General features: G+C 36.6%; 1 protein-coding gene across 1 annotated transcript in view; it reads right to left on the reverse strand.

Moving 5' to 3' along the window:
• Window positions 1–17,338: 17,338 nt before the first annotated feature.
• Window positions 17,339–20,167, reverse strand: part of GPATCH2 (G-patch domain containing 2) — a 302,311-nt gene continuing 299,482 nt past the window's right edge. The window contains exon 11 of the mRNA XM_044673708.1: window positions 17,339–17,513. Coding sequence (XP_044529643.1) covers window positions 17,464–17,513 — 50 coding nt within the window. The 3' untranslated portion in view covers window positions 17,339–17,463. The remainder of the gene's footprint in view (window positions 17,514–20,167) is intronic.

Genomic DNA, 20,167 nt, shown 5'->3' on the forward strand with positions numbered 1-20,167 from the left:
AAAGAAACAATAAAGTATCTCAATATTTACTTCTTTGCTTTCATTTTTCATGAAAACAAATCTTTGTCTTTTTGTTTTCTTATCCTATTTTCCTTCTTTTATTTAAATTTTAAGCCATCACATAAAAACTTTACACACTAGAACAAAAGGGTATCTCTCAAAATAACTCTTTCTGGATATTTATTCCTTTTTAATCCTCTGGAGGTTATCTTACCTAGTCTATAGTCATTATTTAGTGAACTCCCTACCATTCATCTCATCTGTTTTTCTTAAAGTCAGTTCCTTCAGCCTCTTAATCATTTGTCTTGATTTTCTTAGAACCTACTCCAATTCTTCAAAACGTTGGCAGAATTAAGGCCACCAGACTCTAGGCCCTTAAAAAAAGAAAAAAAAACCCATCACTTTCCTCTTTCCATTCTGGGAAATGACACTTTGACACAAACCCAAGGTCATGATGTTTGTTATATTGTTATCAATGTGGCCAAGTAGATTTCCTATTAGAAAAGAGGTAGTTGAACTGGGTCCTATAAGTCAAAGAATATGTACATTGTGATTCAGTCAAGTTTCAATCTTTTGAATCTCCTGAATTTAGAATTTGGGAATAATTCAGACATTGTGTGGGTTGAAGAACTTTCTTTATAGCATTAAAACTGGCCTTCTTAAATTTAGGTAATTGAGTAAAGAAAATTATAGGAAAGAAATAAACCAGTTGAGAGAATAAACTTTTAATGACCTGAAGTAACTTGGAAACATTATTTACACATATGCAATTGACATGCAAATTCAAAATTTATTCATTAAATCATGTTCATCTGTTCATTAAAGTAGATACCACAAGGACTTCTATTAAAGAACCCTTTGCAAGCCTACCTTGGAGTGCTCATGCACTGGAAATCTCATATATCTTTAAAAATATTATACAATTCATACTTCTTAATTTTGATTTAATCTTTCCCCTCTAAATTCATGATATCAACATATTCTCATGAATGGCATATGAAAAGAATTTACATTTCACTAACTTATGAATATTGTTGAATCAACAGGGCAATCTTTGTCTCTAAGTCAGGGAAAGGGTAGAATGGGGGGAAGATAATAGGTCATAAGTAATGGGGCATAGATAATTGTACATAGTAGGTATCTAATAAATGCTGGTAAATGTGAAGTGGATTTTAGTGCGTTTGTATTTCCACTCCAGCTATATGGAGGCATGTTGGAGGACTATAACGGGTGGTGGCTGAGAAAAATCACAGAGAAACAGTCACAGCCCTTTGGCAACCAGTAGATACTCACCAACCTGATGATAATAATTGTTCACATGTGATTACATCACAATAAATTTGTGTGCAAGATAGAATGTTATTATTATCCTCCTCATATTACAAGTGGGGAGATTGAGATTCTAAGAACTTAACTCACTGGGTTCTAGGTAACTCTCTATGATTATTTGGTCAAGGAAAGGAGTTTGCCTGCAGTGGTAGAGAAAGTGTCCTCCTATGGGAGTTTCTAGACCAGTGAAACCACAGGTGTAATCCTGATCCCTTTAAAATTGTATGGCATTTTTAAACATATCATTTTAAGAGCTGTTGTTATTCACAGAATCACAGAATTTTCCAATTGGAAGGGACCTCCGTAGAGGGGACTCTATTTTGACCCATTTTAGGAAAAACATTGAAAAGTAATTGTCTAGAAGACTCTAGATAACCAGGGGGGACCTATTATAATAATTTCTTCTTGCATAAGGGGAAACTGAGGTTCACATCAGTTAAGATACTTGTTTATCAATGCCAGCAGCAGGATTGGAACACAATCATTTTGATTTCATGTCTAGCCCTCAATCTGCAATATCATGTTAGGGAAAATGTGCACAGGTCCATTAAAATAAAGCAAATGATTATATTTTGTGAAAGCTACAAAATAAAGCATTTTATGTATATTATATCATTTGAGCCTAATAAAAACATTGTGAAGTAGGCATTAGGAGCATTATTACCATTCTCCATTTTATAGATTAGAAATTAAGGTTCTGGCAAATTAAGTAATGACTCGGTCAGATAGCTAGAAAATGGCAAAGATGGGATTCAAACTCATGTCTTTTGACTTCAAATCACATACTTTCCCCACTATGCAACATTGGCTCCCTCATGAATATTCATTTTAAGATTTTCAGGCCTTGAGCTAATTCATCTCATCTACAGTTGGGGCTTAGAATTCTTTTAAAAAGAGGGATATATGACCAATTAGTGTAAAGTACTTCTTTGCTATCAGAGAGGATTTTATTAAAACACCAATATGATATGTAACAACTGACCTAGCAAATTTTTAGTCACTAGGTTTTGAAATAGTCAGAAATTGAGGCAGACTGTATTTATTTTAGGATGCTGAGGAGCTGGAAGAGTTCAGAGGAGGAGATTTAGAGTGACCAAGGGTCTTGAATCTGGACCACATTCCTTGAAATAGCTGATAATGTTTAGTCTGAAGGGAAAAAATCTGGCAGAGAGGGTTGGGGTAGCAGGACTCATAACTGCCTTCAAGCACTTTGAAACTATTTTGGAAGAGTTATTCTGCTCAGTCACAGAGAACAGAATCTCAAGCAATGAATGGCAAGCTACTGAGAGGCAAATTTAGTTTGATAGAAGGAAAAACTTCCTAACAATTATAGCTGCCCCAAAGACGAATGAAGAGTGGGAGAGGAGACTCGACTTTGGAGAGTGGGTTTCTACTTAAAGTTTTTTAGGAAAGAAGGGATGACTACATGCCAGGGCACTCCTGGGTAAGAGATCTCCACTGAGGTATCTTACAACTTTAAAATCTGTATAATTCTGTGTCTAATTGGAATTGGAGGTTTTGATTAAGAAAGGTGGCATTGGAAACTATGGTTTCAAAGCAGTACCAGTTTTCTCACTTGGATCCACCTGCCCTATTTGAGTCTACCCATTCTCCACAATCTTACTCTTTGAATGATACAAATTCTAAGATATTTCCTAGTGTGAGGGTGAATGACTTTTTCATTGCTGTTCTTTTCCCTCATAGTCATGATGGGATCTGCCTCTTGGCTTTGATATCAATATCCCCTAAGTTCCTTGCCACCAGCCCTGTTCAATCTTCAGGATCTCTAGGCAATTTGTTTTCAGCTTCCTTGTTCCTGACACCATTCTTGTTCTTTTGCTCAGCTTATCTATCTTTTCCTTTACATTTATAGGAGAAAGATTTCTCCCACTGATTGGTGGATCAGTCCATGTGGGTCCAGTCAAGACAGATACTGTACATTCTGACACTCAACAAGCTTACTTTCTCATTTGGGAACTTGATGACATTTTACTTTGGGACCCAAGTAAGGGTGTATCTTAGTTTTATTGTGAGAATTTTCTTCAGCACTATTAGAATCTTGGTGAGTTTAGGTGGAACAAACAGGGTGACAAGGGAGAACTATAAAGTGACTCTCTTTATAAACATTGTTGAGGAGATAAGCTATCAGCCTTGAATCATGGAGGAAAAAGTTACAGAGAATCTCATTGGCTAAAGCCTCAGGCAGGCAAATTTGGTCATAAGCAACCTGGAATTGGCTTCTGGAGGCTAGGCTGCTTATTCTATGGGGTGCATATTGGCTTTGAGGTTTCATGAGGGTTCTAGGATGGCACAAGGACCCACTGTTCTCCAGTTTCAATTATTTCTGTCACATATATGCACCATAAATGGAAGAGCTCTCCTGAGGATCCAAGAGAGGGAAAGGATCAAATGACCCAAGCCCTACCTTCCCATCCTAGCACTAAATTGCAGCCCAAACCAAACAATTGTCTTGCATTTATTTTTTTAGCAAAATTGTTTTGCTTTTATATCAGTACTTGAATTTCCCCTTCTACCACTCCCAGCAAACTGTTCCATATAATTAGAATTTTTTAAAAGAAAAAGAATAAGCAAAATTGATTAATATATCAAAAAATTCTGAAAATATACATAATATTTCACCCTTATGTCCCTCCTACCTCTGCAAAGTAGTGGGTTGGGATTGTCTTCTCATAACTCTTCTTTGGGCTGTGCTGCTTCTTTTTAATTTTTCAACATTTATTTTCTATTATTTTGTGGTAGTTATTCTTTCTACATTGTTGTAGTCATTGTGCATACAGTATTTTTTTTGGCTTTACTTCTCTTTGCACTAATTCATGCAAGTCTTTCCTTGTTTCTCTGTAATAATAATGATAGTAATTAGCATTTATACAATGCCTAATATATTCTAGTCCTATGTTAAAACCTTTACAAATATGACCTCAATTGATTTTAACAGATTAGCTCATGGTCACACAGCTACGTCTGACTCTATATCTAGTGTTCCACCTAGCTCTTTCCACCATATTTGTTTCTTACAGCACAGTGATAGTTCATTAAAATTTTGTACCCCAATTATGCCAAATTGAGTATATTGGTAGCTCCTAAGAGAAATTCCTAATAGGTCCCAGGTCCTCAAAGAGGTTTTAGTGAGTGTGGCTCTTGACGAGTAAAAAACTATGGAGCACCAGTTGTATATAAAATGTTATCTAAATTATCAACCAATCCTTATTAGATAGAAATAGACAGTTTTGATCCTTAAGGGGTCTTCATTCTATAAGGGGAAAATAGCATATAGGAGGGAAATGGTGGCTAAGCCAAGGAGCTTTGGTGTGGAAGTTATAAAGATGATGAATAGATATATGACAGTATATTAGTGACTCCCTTGATGGAAGCAATGATATTTGATTTGATGATTTGATTTGATTATTGGGCCCAGAACAAGAATTGGTAGGAAGTGAGGAGGATGGATTGAGAAGAAACCTGGACAAATGGCAATTAGGATGGCAAGATGGCCATATTGGAAAAGCCTGATATTTTGGTGAGTGGTCTGGGGTTGACTAGATATGGATTTGTAATGGTTATTGCAAGGAGCAACCCTAACCTCCTCCCCTGCTCTGTACTTTGGAGCAAGAAGACATATTTTATGACAATTTCCTGTAAACTTGCTGCATGGTGAAGAGGGTCCTTTATATTGACTACTGAGCTGGAATTATTTTGTCCTTATAAAAAGTATTAACCAGGCAAAGGAATTATTCTTGCATCACAAACTGTGGGAGAGTTCCAGGTGTAGGAGGGGCCTTTGGCTTTCCATCTGGCTGCCAGGAAGTTGTGAGCACGTGTTTCAGGTGTGACTTCTGTCTTTGTTAGGTCTATTCTTTCCTTTTTTTTTTTTTTTTTTTAATTTTTTTAAACCCTTAACTTCTGTGTATTGACTTATAGGTGGAAGATTGGTAAGGGTAGGCAATGGGGGTCAAGTGACTTGCCCAGGGTCACGCAGCTGGGAAGTGTCTGAGGCTGGATTTGAACCTAGGACCTCCTGTCTCTAGGCCTGGCTCTCAATCCACTGAGCTACCCAGCTGCCCCCCCCCTTTTTTTTTTAAAAGATGGAGTATTGGAGATGGTTAAGACCTTGTGAGCTTCAAAAGATCAGAAGAGTAGAGGTCCAAGAAATGGAATTGATGCCAGAGCTTTCTAGCAGCCTAGTTAGGGGTGGTTATCAACACTGCCCTGTGACCTACCTTACTCCTTTGTTATAAGTTTAGATGAGTGTAACTGAGATATCCTCAGGGCATCTAAGAGAGGGACTCATTCAGTGGACACCTTGTATTCCAAAGTGAACTTGGTAGAATGCTTTGTAGTAACCACCTTAAATTTGAGTTCCCTCTTCCTAAGCAGTGAGGAGGTAGAGGTTGGAATGGAAAATGGTTTTGGGGAAGAGGGGATGCTTTGTAACTCTTGTTCTTATCAATCTTCACTACAGATATCCTCTTGTAAAAGTTAATTGATATTAGTCAAATTTATAGTTGGGTACTAATTACTGAGTTAATGCTAGAAAGATATAAGTAGTAATTGGGGATTGATATATGGCTAATCCAGTTGATAGGATTAGAGAAAACCCCATTGCCCCACAGTGGTACCCCTTACAACCTGAGGTTAATTTGTAGCTAGATCCCTTCTGGGAAATTGACTCCTCAATGTAACTGGGAAGAAAACGAGTCTTGTCTTGATATGGGCTATAGATGGCAGACACACCTCCCCAAACAGGGTAGATCTACCTCAGGGAAAATCCCTGATTGGGACATGACTTCATTTGACATCCTCAACCACTCTGTTAAGTAGGTGTGGTGGACATAATTGTCTTTATTTTACAGTTGAAGAACTGAGGTGAAGAGGGAAGAGATGGAGACAGCAGGATAAAGAGGAAAAAAGCTATAGCTTGGGCAAATCTGGCCCCTAATAATTATAACCTGTGACCTCAGGCATATCACTTCAAATTCTTAGGTCTGTTTCCTCCTTTATAAAATGGAGTAGGATTTAAAAGCTTAAGTCCTTTCTAGCTTTAAATCCCCTGTTGATAACTCTGACCAGATCCTTTACTTCAAGTGAATTTGGGGATGAGTATGGGTGGGGAAAAAGTGAGAAGATAGGGAGAAGGAGGAGATAGGAAAAGAAGGGAAGAGGAAGAGAAAAAGAAAAAGAGTAAGCATCAGTTGTTTGGGAAGAAAAGAGGGATATCCAGAGAAGTTTTCACTTAGAAGGGGTTGTAGAAAAGGCATCTAAAGAATAGCATTGCTTTTTCTCATCTCAAGATAGAGAACTGAATTTTAGTGAGCATGCGATTAGTTTGGTAAACAGCCAAGTAGGGATGGGATGTTAATATTAAGAAAATAATTACAAAAAGAACAGATGAAATTTTTGGCCTTTAATTTCTAAGCTTTTGAAGAGCCTCTAGGAGTGGCCAGTTATCTGTGTTTCCAACATAATAGTGAATAAATATCAGCACAGGGCCTAAAGAGATTCTTGAGGTGCCTTTAAGACCAACCCCTGAAACAAGATGAATGTCTTACCTCACCTACTGGGGCTTTTTTTTTTTTAAAATGCAGTTCCCAATCCATTTTTTATATTGGCTCATGAAAATCCTGTTTGTGAAAATACCTTATGGCACTCCTTGAATTTTCTGGTCCCCAAAAAGGGAAGAAAAATACTATTTGCTTTGATGTAATCAGATTCTGTGGGATTTAATCCTATATCCTATTTATGGATGTGCTAGCTATTCAAAATTAAAATGAACCTTTCATTCCTGTGTATCATAAATGGGCATTTATCAGGATTATATGATTTTGCAATCCATCTGAATACGTAACTAGAATTTGTTTTCTTTTCCTTTCACTATGTAATTACCATGCAACAATAACAAAAGTGACATGTTTGAAGAACAGATAAAATGCTGTAAATTGGCCAGTAATGGTGATATTTCCTCATCTTCTGAAAAACCCATTTATTCTCTCTCTCAACAAATCAAGGCATTGTCAGCCCATACTCATCTTGTGGCCAGAGGGGCTCTACCAATTTCTGGATGTAAGTGAATCCTGGAATGCAGATGAGGCCTACTAACTAAGGCTTTCAACTCAGGCAGCTGGTCTTTGCTTGCCTCAATTTCTAAATCATCCATAATGGGGCCAAGACCTCCGAAGCACTAAAAAGAGCGAGCTGACATGCTGGACAAACTGTTAATTTTTTCCTGAAGAAGCTGCTATATTGCACATCTGTCACTGCTGGGCAGACAATTACTCACCGAGTGGGGAGGGGGTGGGTTAGGGAGAATCTGCTGCTTGTTTCTGGTGTAGTTGTTAACAGACCTAATGGAGAAATACAATGGCGTGGGAGTCAAAACAAGAAGGCTCCTTGGTGTGCTGGACAATTGTTTGCTGATTTTGTTAAGCTGTCCTATGATGGTGAAATAGCTCAAGTACACTATGACAGCTGAAAGGAAATGAGACTGGCAATAAAAGGCTGGGTGTTCTCCAAGTTGTCAGTAACCCTGACACCAAACCTTAAAAATAGATGGCCCACCTTACTGAATATTACCTAAAGACTAATACCAAATTGACATATAATATTTAAAGATACATTCTTGTTTCTTCATCTTCTACTAAATAAGACTCATATATTTTATTGTTATCTAGGATTTGTACCCTGTGTACAACATGGGCTCCCCAAAATATTTTTGAAATTAAGCAGAGCGACTATATGAACTATAGGAGTTGAAGAATCATCTACTTTCTCCCCCTAGAGAAATATCATCATTCACATGAATTTCACATAACATTTCCATATTAAGAAATTTGCTAATACAAGTATGTTGTTAACAATTTCCAGCACTTAGCACAGTGCCTGGCACATAGGAGGCACATGATAAGTGTTTATTGATTTTTTTTAACTTAAACATAAAATAGAATGTAAAGTTCTAAAATTTAGTAGAACAGAAAAAGGGACCACTTTTTTGGGGACCACTTCATTCCCTAGCCTTCCTTCTCTCCCACTCCCTATGTTGCCAACTTTCACACTTTTTGTGTGTGTGTGTGTGTGTGGGGGGGGGGAGCGAAGAATAACAACCTCATTTTTGTTTGTTATGATTACCCAGAGTACACTCCAACTTGTTTCCTTTTTGGAAAAAAAAAAGAGAATTCTGAAGTGACAGAAGGGAAAAGGGAGGAACTAACATAACATAAAAAATAAAACAATAATTTCAGTATTATCACATGATGAAAAATGGTGAGTTTTATTGAATTCAAATAATATCCACATAGCCTGTTAAATCTGGCATTAAAAATCTAGAAATGCTGAAGACAATAATTTTAAAAAATTCATGTTAAAAATCTCAAATATATAGAAAGATGAATTTTATTGACATCTGACTTGGCACCAAAAAATTAAGATATAATCATGGCATGGTCTTATACTACACTGCAAGTAAGGTCTGTGAATCAGAAAGTGATTTATTGTGTCTGACAATTCAAAGACAGAAGACAACTCTAATGTACAGATAAAACCAAAAGTGGCAATAGTAGATCATACTCCTGGCAGTTAATGGCGCTGACTTGCTAGAGACAAATCTGGATCTACTTAAAATGTCAGGTGTGTAAAGTAATGAGTCTGTGCTTAGTAGGAGACCAGCAGAAGGAGCCTTCATGGTCCACTTGTCAGCTGGGTGTATTTTACTGCAAACCTGTTAAATAAATGAGTATTTAATATCTACTGATGGGGAAAAAACAAAAAAAATGAAACAAAACATCTTTCACCCCAACAACCTTACTCCCATTATAGGGGGAGCAATCCCCCAAATATATCATAAACCTCTCCATAATATCATATACAACTGAATGTATGTTTCAATGAACATTTAGAAAAAATTTAAAAGCCAAAGCAGGTGTATGAGAAGAATGGCTTTCCAGTAGGAAATGGGATGACTGATGGCTGATAATGCAATGGGTCATATCAAAAAAATGTCTCTCACTATTTTTGAACTGTAGGATCTTTTAATTGAAAGGGACTTTCAGAAATCCTCATCCTGGCTAGGTATATTTATCAGAAAAATATATGTGTGACTGGCCCACACAAGATCACCTGTAGATCGGTCTGTGTTCTGGATATATTTTACTTGTCCCCTCTTCCCTTCATGATTTGGGCAGCTAGGACAATTGGAACAAGTCGAGTATAAATAGTATATGTCACAAAATTTTTCTAAGGCTCAAAAAATAATGATCGACTTATTTGCATTGTTAAATGTTAATTGCCAATGAATAGTAATTTTTAAAAAATACTGCAATACTTCAATTTCTCATTACAAAATAATTTCAGCTCTATTAATTAGTTCTAGCAGTAACTCAAGGTAATGGATGGCATCTTAAGTGAGCTATTAACAGCACTTTACCACTTATTAGAATGAAGAGAACTAAAAAAAAAAGGTCCAGGTTTACATAAAGGTAGAATAGGACAGGAAATGGATTTATTGACTTTCATGTAAACAATCCAACAGCACCACTTCAGAGGTGAATAATGCAGTTTAAGGGATCTTTGCGTTGCATCAGATAAAGTGGTTTGAAGGAAAGCTTCAAAGGCGACTATAGATCCCTTTGAGAGTATATCATTATGCTACTTTGTCCTCAAAAGGTTCTCAATGTTCTTGTTTGGTACTCATTTATCAAATGCAGTCAGTCATACTCTTTTCTTCTTGTTACCACTCTTCCAAAGCTGGGGATGTGGTTGGGGCAGAGAAGAGGAGAAAACTAATCATTAATTTGACTGAACTGAAAATTAAAAAAAAATATTGCTATCACATCTTTAGTTAGTAAATGTGTTTTATGTCTTGTTTTCTGGCATTCAAATAGAAATGAGCACTATGAGTTGAGGTTTAAATCTGTTTCTCTGCCAGTTGTTTGCTGACCTCGACTTTGCCAATATTGCAGAGCATTTACAGTGCAGAATGCTTTCATCCAATTTATCATAACCAGAATTCATTATTCAAAGGGTCATTGATTGACAAATGAGGAAACCTTCAGTAGCCCATTTATTTAAGTCACTGCAAAGGTGCCTTGGGAAAATGTGTTAAAATGAAGATTGTTTGGTCTGTACAGTTATAGAAGTTAAGTGTCTTGAATAATAATCCCCATCCTCCAAACTCTATAGATCCACAATGAATAAAGTTCTGTCTGGTGCTATCAGCCTGTCACTCAAGAAAAACCTAATTGTTTTATGTACCAGGCACAAATCTTTGAGTACATGTGGCTATGAAAAACTTGTCCAGTATCATAAATACAAAATCTTGTTTGCTTATCAAGATGGGCTTAAATCAGGAAGTATGCCAGAGAGCACAGAGCACAGTGCTTGACAACAGGTTGGAAAGAGATGATGCTCATTTTATCTACCTGAGAATGGTAACTAAATAATTTAGAATGGAGAGATTAAAAACAGAGGAATTCTAACACATGTTGCTTTCATCTTATTTTTCAGATTCCTATTGAAAATACATTAAATTCTGTGAATCCCTATTTGCAAATGGAAAACTAAGCAAAAGGCATCCTAAAACGCAGAACTGAAACCACGAACTATTTTAATGTTAAAAAGTGGTTTCTCTGTTATAGGTTAAATGGAATCTTAAGGAAAGATAGCTTAAGAGAGGCAGAATTTAAAGGCTTTTTATGCCCTAAGGAAAACACAATAGGCTTGGTTAGATGGACAAAGCCACAACTACAAGTTGTACTGAGTAAGAAAGAGAGATTGAAATAATCAGGAAAGAATAGAAATAAGAACTTTCTAATGGATTACATTACATTGAATTATAAAACAGTTTTTATTTCCTTTTACATCTTTCTCATGAGAATGGTAAGTTAATACTGAACATATATTTACTCTGAATAGTACAGTACGTTAAAGGAAGAGAAGGAATCTAAGATATGAAGGAGGGGTAATAATTCAAGTTAAATGCATAGTGGTGACAGTATGGTTAGTGGAGTCAGGAAAGCTTGGTTTGAATTTTGGCTCAGACATTTACTTACTAGCTATTTAACTTCTAGCAAGTTATTTAACTTATATTAGTCTATTTACTTATTCTTAAAATAAGAATACTTTTATACCACAGTATTGCTTTGAGGAAAGAAATTTATAAACCTTAAAGTGCTTAAGTGAGTTGTGGTTATAATGTACAGTAAAAATTACCAAGTGAATTAATCATCACATTTCAAAAGGAAAAAAGGATGAAAGCAAATAGCTTGACATTGTTTTAATGGTGGAGTAACTGACCATGATGCCACATAATTGCTAATGTAAGCAGATCAATCAATTTCCAAAGTATAAAGAAGTTAAAAAATTCCTGGTTTCATGCATTCAGAAATCTTTCAGGAGAATATATTTTATAACAAAGCAGGATTCATTGTCATATGGGAATTTTTTGAGTATAAATTCCTAGCACTTTGGACAAATTTGTAATTTCCTTATTCTCCCCCTCTGATAGTGTTCATTCCATCCTCAAATACTTCCCAAGCATTTTGTCAGATATCTTTTGCTTTCATTACACCATAACATATTAATCTGTGTTGTAACTGTCTAGTAGAATGGAAGCTCCTTTGTGTCCTTAGTACCTTGCACATCATAGGTACTTAAATATTAGTCAAAATAAATTTGCTAAATATTTTAGCAAAAGGTTAATATACTAGACTATTAATATCATTCACAAAGTTCTAAATCAAAGCCACAATGTAATGACTTTGAGTTCTAGAAGGCTCTTTATAGAGTACAAACTCTGATACCATGTAAGAAAGTCTCGAATATGGGACTGGTGCCAGAGTATATTTAAACTCCAAGTACTAGCCTATAGACTTCTTATAACAGTAGGCTGATTACTAGATAATTAGTTCATGGTAACCCATAAAATTAAGGAAAAATACAAAATGAACTTCAGTACTGTATACATTCTTTCCACTCCCTTCCGTGATAGTGGCAAAGTAGAGGAAAAGAGATAAAAGCATGCTAAGAATTATAAGCTTTTAGTCCATTACCAAAAATAAACTATACTCTAAAGGTAAAATTTTTATCCAGAGACACAAGCACAGGAACTGAAATATATAAAATAAGTGAAAGCAGTGGATAAAAGGAAGTCATAGTTAAATGGAAGATGGTTCATAACTCTTCTAGTTCACAAATAAGGCTGAGGTGGTTATATTGTGATTTGGAAGGCAACAAGTCAACATTTCATGGCATGAATATTTGTAAAAAAGGTCACCATGAAAATTACTGTAGGCTTTATGGAACTTGGCACCTATATATCATGAATACTTTCTGAGAAGAGAATTGAGGTCAGGGGTGGTGGCAGCACTGGACAGTGAGCCTGATAATGTCCAAAAAAAATAAAACAAATTATATTTTGATGGAAAATAATTGATTATTTATGTGGTCATTTCTGAATTTGCTGTTTTATATACCAGAATAGAACACTGACTTATTAGAGCAAAGGTAAAAATCAGTATCAAATTAGAAAATGAGAAGATACAGCAAGTAATTTAAATAATTCCATCCTGACCAGAATATTTCAATCAGTTGTTGATGCTGAGTAACAGGAAATGAATAAAAGAACAGAGCAACATAGATTATTGTCATTTCCTAAGGAAGTTTAACCAATATAAATCAATTATTATGATGAGACCAAAAAAAATAGCAATCACTTTAGTAAACCCTTGGTTTTCTTGTCAAGGTGGGAAGATAGGAACAGCATGTAAAGGTATCCTTTGTTTAAAATATAAACTAATTTATCAAACCTTACTGAAGGAGCATGGAAGACAATGAACAATATTATTAAAATCATGAAGGAACAGTACAGATGAGGGCAGCTATGTGGCTCAGTGGATTGAGAGGTAGGCCTAGAGATGGGAGGTCCTGCGTTCAAATATGGCTTCAGATACTTCTTAGCTGTATGACCCTAGGCAAGTCATTTAAAGTCAATTGCCTAACCCAGTGATGGTGAACCTTTTAGAGACTATGTACATGTCCTAACCCCTCCCTCAAAGGAGTGCCCCACCCTCCCCTGCTTCACCCCACATTGGGGGAGGGAGGAAGTGCTCCCATTGGGCTGCTGGGCAGAGGAAGTGAGGAATGTCCTCAGCAACCATAGAGGGGGAGAGGAGTGGCCTGAGCTCTCCACTCCCCTCCAGCTCTGCTGCCTGTGAGTCACCCACCTTACCTGTGTGTTCCCACTGGGCTGCTGGGCAGGGGGTTGGAGGATGTGAAGAAATGTCATTTGGAGTGGTGGAGAGGGGGAGGGGAGCAGCTCCAACAGAGTCCCTCTGCCTTTCTAGTAAGGAACTGGGGGGAGGAGGGGAGGGCAGCACGTGTGCCCACAGAGACCGCTCTGCATGCCATCCTAGGATTGCCATCACTGGCCTAGCCCTTTGGAATCAGTATTCAGTACAAATTCTAAGAAAGAAGGTGCTTTTTAAAAAAACAAGCACAGACATAAACAAAGTTATAAAAAATTTGGCAAGAAACCTAACTAAACCATACTACCACTAGGGAATTTATGAACAAAACTGGAAGAAGATAACACAGATATGGATATAAAAAAGGTCTGCCAAGATATTTATAACAAACTATTTTTTCCATCTATAATCATGGAGCCACTATGTATGGCACTAAAGAAAATTAAAATGTGAAGAGCATCTGGACCAGATCAAAGAAACCTAGTCTAGACATGAAAGGCCTAGTTGGAAATGATACAGTTCTGAGGGAGATGAAAAGTTTATTATGGACATAATTACTACTGAAAAGGGCAATCAAGAAAACTTCAATAACTACTCACTGAAATATATATATTTTTCAATCACTGAAAAAATCTTTATTAGAATAATCTACATACTTATTGAGAACATCTTTGCTAAAAAGTATGAAAAAGGAAGTTTGCAAATGACATTTTGTAGTTCACAGAATTGACTGGAATATGTGGAGGGTACGAGATATTGGTACTCTTACTATTTGTTGACTACTGTCTGCATTAGAATGTGATGTGTTCAATGGGCACCTCATTCCAACTGTTCATACTTATATCTAAGCCAGATATTGAAGAAAGGCGATGAATTGGGTTCATAATTAAATCTGTAATTGAGTAAGACAGGACTGGGTTGGATTTTATTCTGTTTATACTTAAATATGAACTCATTGATTCTCCATTAGGATACAAGCAAGCTTCCCGTGAGCAGTGATTGTTTTAGTCTTTGCTTATCTCCCCAGCAAGTAGTATGTTGTGTCTGGCACACAGTAGGTGCTTGTTGCTACTTGTGTGCAGACTACCACTGATTCTGATGGATCATTGTTGTAGGTCACTGAAAGGGCAATGGAGAGGCACATGCTGAGTGTGAATAAGCTATTCTATCAACAATAATTACAAGCTGTATAAAAGATAAAAGCAAAGAAATGCATTAACAGAAATGGAGTGAGCTGGCCATATAGCAAGAATTAAGAATTACCAACTGACAGTATGTGGGTAACTCCATAGGTACTCATACTAGGTAAAGTGATCCAGGGGTAGGGCTCTACCATTTTGGGTATACATATTGTAATAAGATTTGGATAAATGATGATCTCTATTGGAGAGAGTATCCACATTATTGAGATCATAGATCTATTGAAATATTAGGGCCAAACTCCCTACCTCAAGAGTAGATTATGTGATAATGTATGCAAAGTCCTTTGTAAATCTCAAAAGTACTATATGTATAGGTATGCTGTTAATACCGTAGTTCAAGAATTCTGATTTTATCTGTGTAGATACTTCCCATTGTCAGGGAGTAATACAAACTCCTTCTCCACACATACTCTCATCTTAATGGATGGTCTTCATGAATTGCTATACACAAAATTATTTCTCACTTGCTATTTCACCTTCCGGTGATAAACCTCTTTATACTTGGTCAGGGTGGTCCTCTGGCTAGACTGACCAACATTAAGCCCATTATAAAGTTTATTCTAAAAGTTTTCTAGCTTGGTAGGATTAACCAGAGTTTGTATTCCATTGACATCGCCTTTAAGAATCTTTGGTCACTTCCATACTATGATGAGGCAATAGGGTAGGGCTTTTGTGATATTCCAAAAATATCATTCAGACTATTTATATAATATTCTTTCATTTTAATGCCATTGTTACTTTTGCTCAAGTGAGGAGTATATCCTGGGTTTTTTAGGCATGAATAAATGACCTGAAAGTAAACAAATTTAATAGTTAACTCTTGATTAGATTTATCAAGGAATGGCACATTTTTTGTGTTAAACCAAATCTGTGCCAAGTTGATTACAGCTACAGCTGGGGTACAAAAGTAATGCCACAGAGAGGAGAGGAGGGCAGCACAAAAATGACATTTTCTAATGATACAGATAGACTTACTAGTTTGACTATTGTGGCAGAACATGGTGAGTAAATTAAAACTGAACTAGAGTCAAACCAGCTATTTTAGTAGAATTATTGGTCAAGCTAATCTAAGTGTTTGAAATGGCTGTATATAGGGATAGGACTTATTTATAATTATATATTTTCACAAGGTGTTATTTGAGAAACATTTGATGAATGTCACTTTGGGTAGATGATTGTAATAAAGATTCTCCTGGGTGATATAGAAGAAACACAAGATATTCGCTCTACCTTTGAGGAGTTTTTAATCTAACTGAATTGCATAGAATGTTTCTTCCTTAAATTCCTAATACATTTAGGGCAGAAAGAAAATGCATTTAAAGGATATAGTCAAGAACAAAAATGGGCTTAATTAGAAACTGTTTTTTATGCTTTATTTTCTTCCATTTTTGTTGAATTGTTAGCATGGCCTTCTATATACCTTTAAAACTATTTTTTGCCCATATAGTTTTATTTTGAATAACAAACTCAACCATTTCTACAATAAAAAAACCAAATGTAGAGAGAAATGGTTAAAACAAGCATGTTAACAGTGATTGTTCTTCTTCAAATATTTGTTCAAAGGGAAATTGCTGTCAATTAAATCAACTGTTCAATTAATGGCAAGTACATTAATACACAGGGTGAAGATAAATATAGCAACATAATGCATGATATTTTATATCCAATGTAAGTATATCAAAAGGCACATGTAGTGACACATGTACATATGTCTATACATATAGTTACATACATGTCCTCTTAGCTATGGTTATAGTATTGGTAGATGCCTGTGTATAAATATGTAATCAAATGTAGAGATGATAGGATTTCTTCTTCTAATCTTAATTTTTTTTAAAAATTGATAATTGCCAATTGTGACTCTCTACACACAGGCTTGCTATTTCCTAAAAATATTGGTTTTGGATTAATTTAAAAGTTATACCTTTGCACATAATGGGGAATTCCCTAAGCATGAAAATTATACTCTTTCAAGATTTCTCGTCCTCATTTTTCTCTACCTCCTGCAAAAGAAAGGGGACTTTTTTGCCTCTTTAGGTCTGTGTAACAGTTCCCTTGGCAGTAGTACGTGCATATGACTTTAAAGTAAGGACCACTAAGGACCACCACTAAGGGTGATGCACAGAGAACAGAATACAGTACGTAGACATCATTTCAAATAAATATTCAAATGGAGACAGAAGAAGTTATTTTAAGTGCAACAATATTTCCCATTAATCAATACTGTAACCAGAAAGTGAAAATAGAGAAGCCCCAACACTGAGGAATAATGATGTACATTCCAACAAACAGAATGCATTTGTTTCTGCTACTTAAATTTACCATTATAATTTGTACTTTTTTGAGGAAAAAAAAAGTTTTCTTCTTCCTCCAGAAGTACCAATTTAATTATTCATCACACTATCCTCAACAAGTGCACCGAGGGACCAAGGTCTCAATATTCACTGATGTTCTTTTTTTGTTTCCTGAAGTTACAATGATTAGATATAAATGTAAGAGAAGATATTGTCTCACTTTTACATTCACAAAGAATACTAATAGTTAAATCATGCCCACCTTTGTAGAAAGCAGAGGGGATTATCCACTGCTAACACTCCATCGAAGTTGTCACCCAGAAAAGACCTCCTTTGTGCAGCCTGTCTCTTTGTTCAGTAAACGTCCTTTTGGTTCCCGAAGTGCATTTAATGTTTTGTGTCTGCTGTTCTTTCTTGACTCTTGAATTTGCCAGGATCTGCATGGTAAAAGTATTGCTGACTAACAGAATTTTGTACTCTTTCTCATCTCTTGTGGGACATAAAGAGACCCAGTTCCAAAAACACAAGAGTTGAGGTGCAAGCCACCTCTATGTTTATTGCTCCCTTTCTGTACTAATTTCCAACCAGCTCATCCTGGGTTCCTTTTTCCCCTAGACTAAATGATATCCTAGGATTACTCCTTCGAATTAGCAAAGGCACTAGTGGTGACAATGATTAACAAAAAGGCGTTGAAATTGAATACCCTATGACAGATGACTTTTGAATTTTTCTTTCTAAATGTACCATATTTGGCACAACAAAGAGGTAATGAAACAATTCCAATTTGGAATTTCACTGGTACAGTTGCAGAAAGTTCTGTTAATTAGTCACATTTCACAACCTCCTCCAATCCAGAATCTCTCTCTGGAACTTGTAGCTAATACTACTGCTTGAATTGCTTTAGTTTTTTATTTTTCAAGTGCCTATTGCTATCTTAACCAGAGCAATGTCAAGTTTTCTTCTTGTTACATTGGACTATTCCTAGGAATAATAATACAATATGAAAAAAAAACCCAGAACTTGAATACCCTAGATTTCTTAATGAACACGGCAGCTAAAAATAAGTCACTTAAAACACAAACCATTACTTTTATAATTAAAAGAGGCTGCTTTAGTAAAGCTCACAACAGAGTTTAGCAGAGCCACTCTATTGGACTTGGGGCTTTTATCTAAACATAGCCTTGAGCAAACCCCCCCCCCCCAAAAGCTTACAAATATCTGTAACATGCTTCTGGAGAAATCAACAAGCACAAACACATGATGGAGATCTAAGAGAACAAACCATTGCATCTCATAGAACTTTCCTACATGAGGAATTAAAGGAAGCTAATACAACATTAAAATATCAAAAGCACACAGGTTTAACAATCAGATAAAAAAGAAATATAGGTAACAACAAAAATGGCCTCCCCTAAAGGTCTCCTCCTTTCTTCCCCACAACCCCCAGCCTGAACATTTCTAGTAGTTTCATTGTTTGAAGGACTTGTAAAAATTTCTTCCTGCAGCTTCTCAGCACATGAAGTATACAAATTTTCTTTTTATAACCCAGCATATGCATTTTTGCAAATGAGTGCAGATAGTATATTCACTAAAAAAAGGGGAAAAAAAAAGAATGGAAATTTGTGATTTCTTCCATTCCTTTGGGAAAACAGAACACCATGGGCTGATTTAGACAGCAGAATGAGCATTTTAAGAAAGCTGCAATCCGACCAAGGGCAATATAGGCCAATTCCATCTCTGGGTACTGCTCTTGCCTTTGGAGACTTGCTCCTTTTGGCCTACTCGTGGTTTAGCTCCAGGTGCTTCAGTGGCTGTTCCAGGGCTAGCTTTTGCTGGATGGCCATGTTTAGCAGGGAGATCAGGATCTTCTTGTCTTCCATCACTTCAAGTTGGTACTGCATCTCATCACTTTTGGGGGTGAACATAGCCTACAGAGAGCAGAAGGTGGCGGATTCTTCTTTGAAAGTATTCAGCTCATTTCAGAGTTTTATTATGGTCTCTATCAACACGGCCTTCTCATTCTCACATTTGCTCCTCAGATTGGCCAGGGCTACTTCAGCTATCTGCTCTCACTTGGTGCTCAGCAAAGATTTCAGCTTTAGGATCTCCTCCATCAGGGCCTCCTTGTCTTTGTCCACTACAAGCCCTAGCTCTTGCATGGCTGTGTTAGATGCTTGATCTGGTCCTGGATGATGGTGATTAGATTGTAAATGTTCATGGGTTCCTTGAGGAGATCCGACACAGGGGATGGCAGGGATGAGTCAGGAAAGAGCGAGCTATCACTGCTTCCATTCTCAGACTTGCTTGAGTCAATGGCAGGAAGCTCCTTGAAGAGAAGGATGGGTGAGGGCCACCCTTTGCTTTTTGGGCTGATGTGTCCACCCGCCCCCTCATCCTCCTTGTAGTAATTCAGCATCACCCTGTGAAGGTCCCATTGTTGCACACGCAGATATTGACAGTAAAGGCAAGTTAGCTCCACACTGAAGATCACGAACTTGTTGCCCTGCATCTCCCCACCAGGTCACTCATCTTCTTTAGCTCCTTCTCCAGCTTGGCCAGATGCTCTAGCAGTGAGATCTTTTCTGTCAAGATCTGGCCTTCAGGCTCATAGCAGTCTTTTTCCTCCTTGAACCTGAACTCGCACTCCTCATACTTGTTCTTCAGGGTTTTCAGCTTCTCCTTCAAGTCACCCTGATGGGTGTTGATGTTTTGGTGTTGGTAGATGCCTATGTATAAATTGAGAGGCCTATGTAATCACACGTAGAGATGACCCAATTTCAGAGAGCAACAGGATTTTAAAAACCATTCTATAGTATTTTAAAATAAAAATATTATTTTTGAGTCTGATAAAACCTCAATATACTGAAATTTTAAAAAATGAGAATGTGCAATACTACCAAGGATGAATTTGGTAATACTAAGGAATAAAAAAAATCTGCAGAGAAACAACTCAGATACACTTTGTGACAAAACTCTCAATGCTATTGCCAGAAAATGGGGTAATCTGGCTATCTGAAGAGTAGAGGTTAAAAGAGATGGTTAGATCTCTGTATTTTCCAAACTTTCTGTATAGAGTTTTTACGCAATCAAT

This window comes from Gracilinanus agilis, chromosome 4, assembly GCF_016433145.1.
Source record: "Gracilinanus agilis isolate LMUSP501 chromosome 4, AgileGrace, whole genome shotgun sequence".
NCBI classification, from domain to species: Eukaryota; Metazoa; Chordata; class Mammalia; order Didelphimorphia; family Didelphidae; genus Gracilinanus; species Gracilinanus agilis.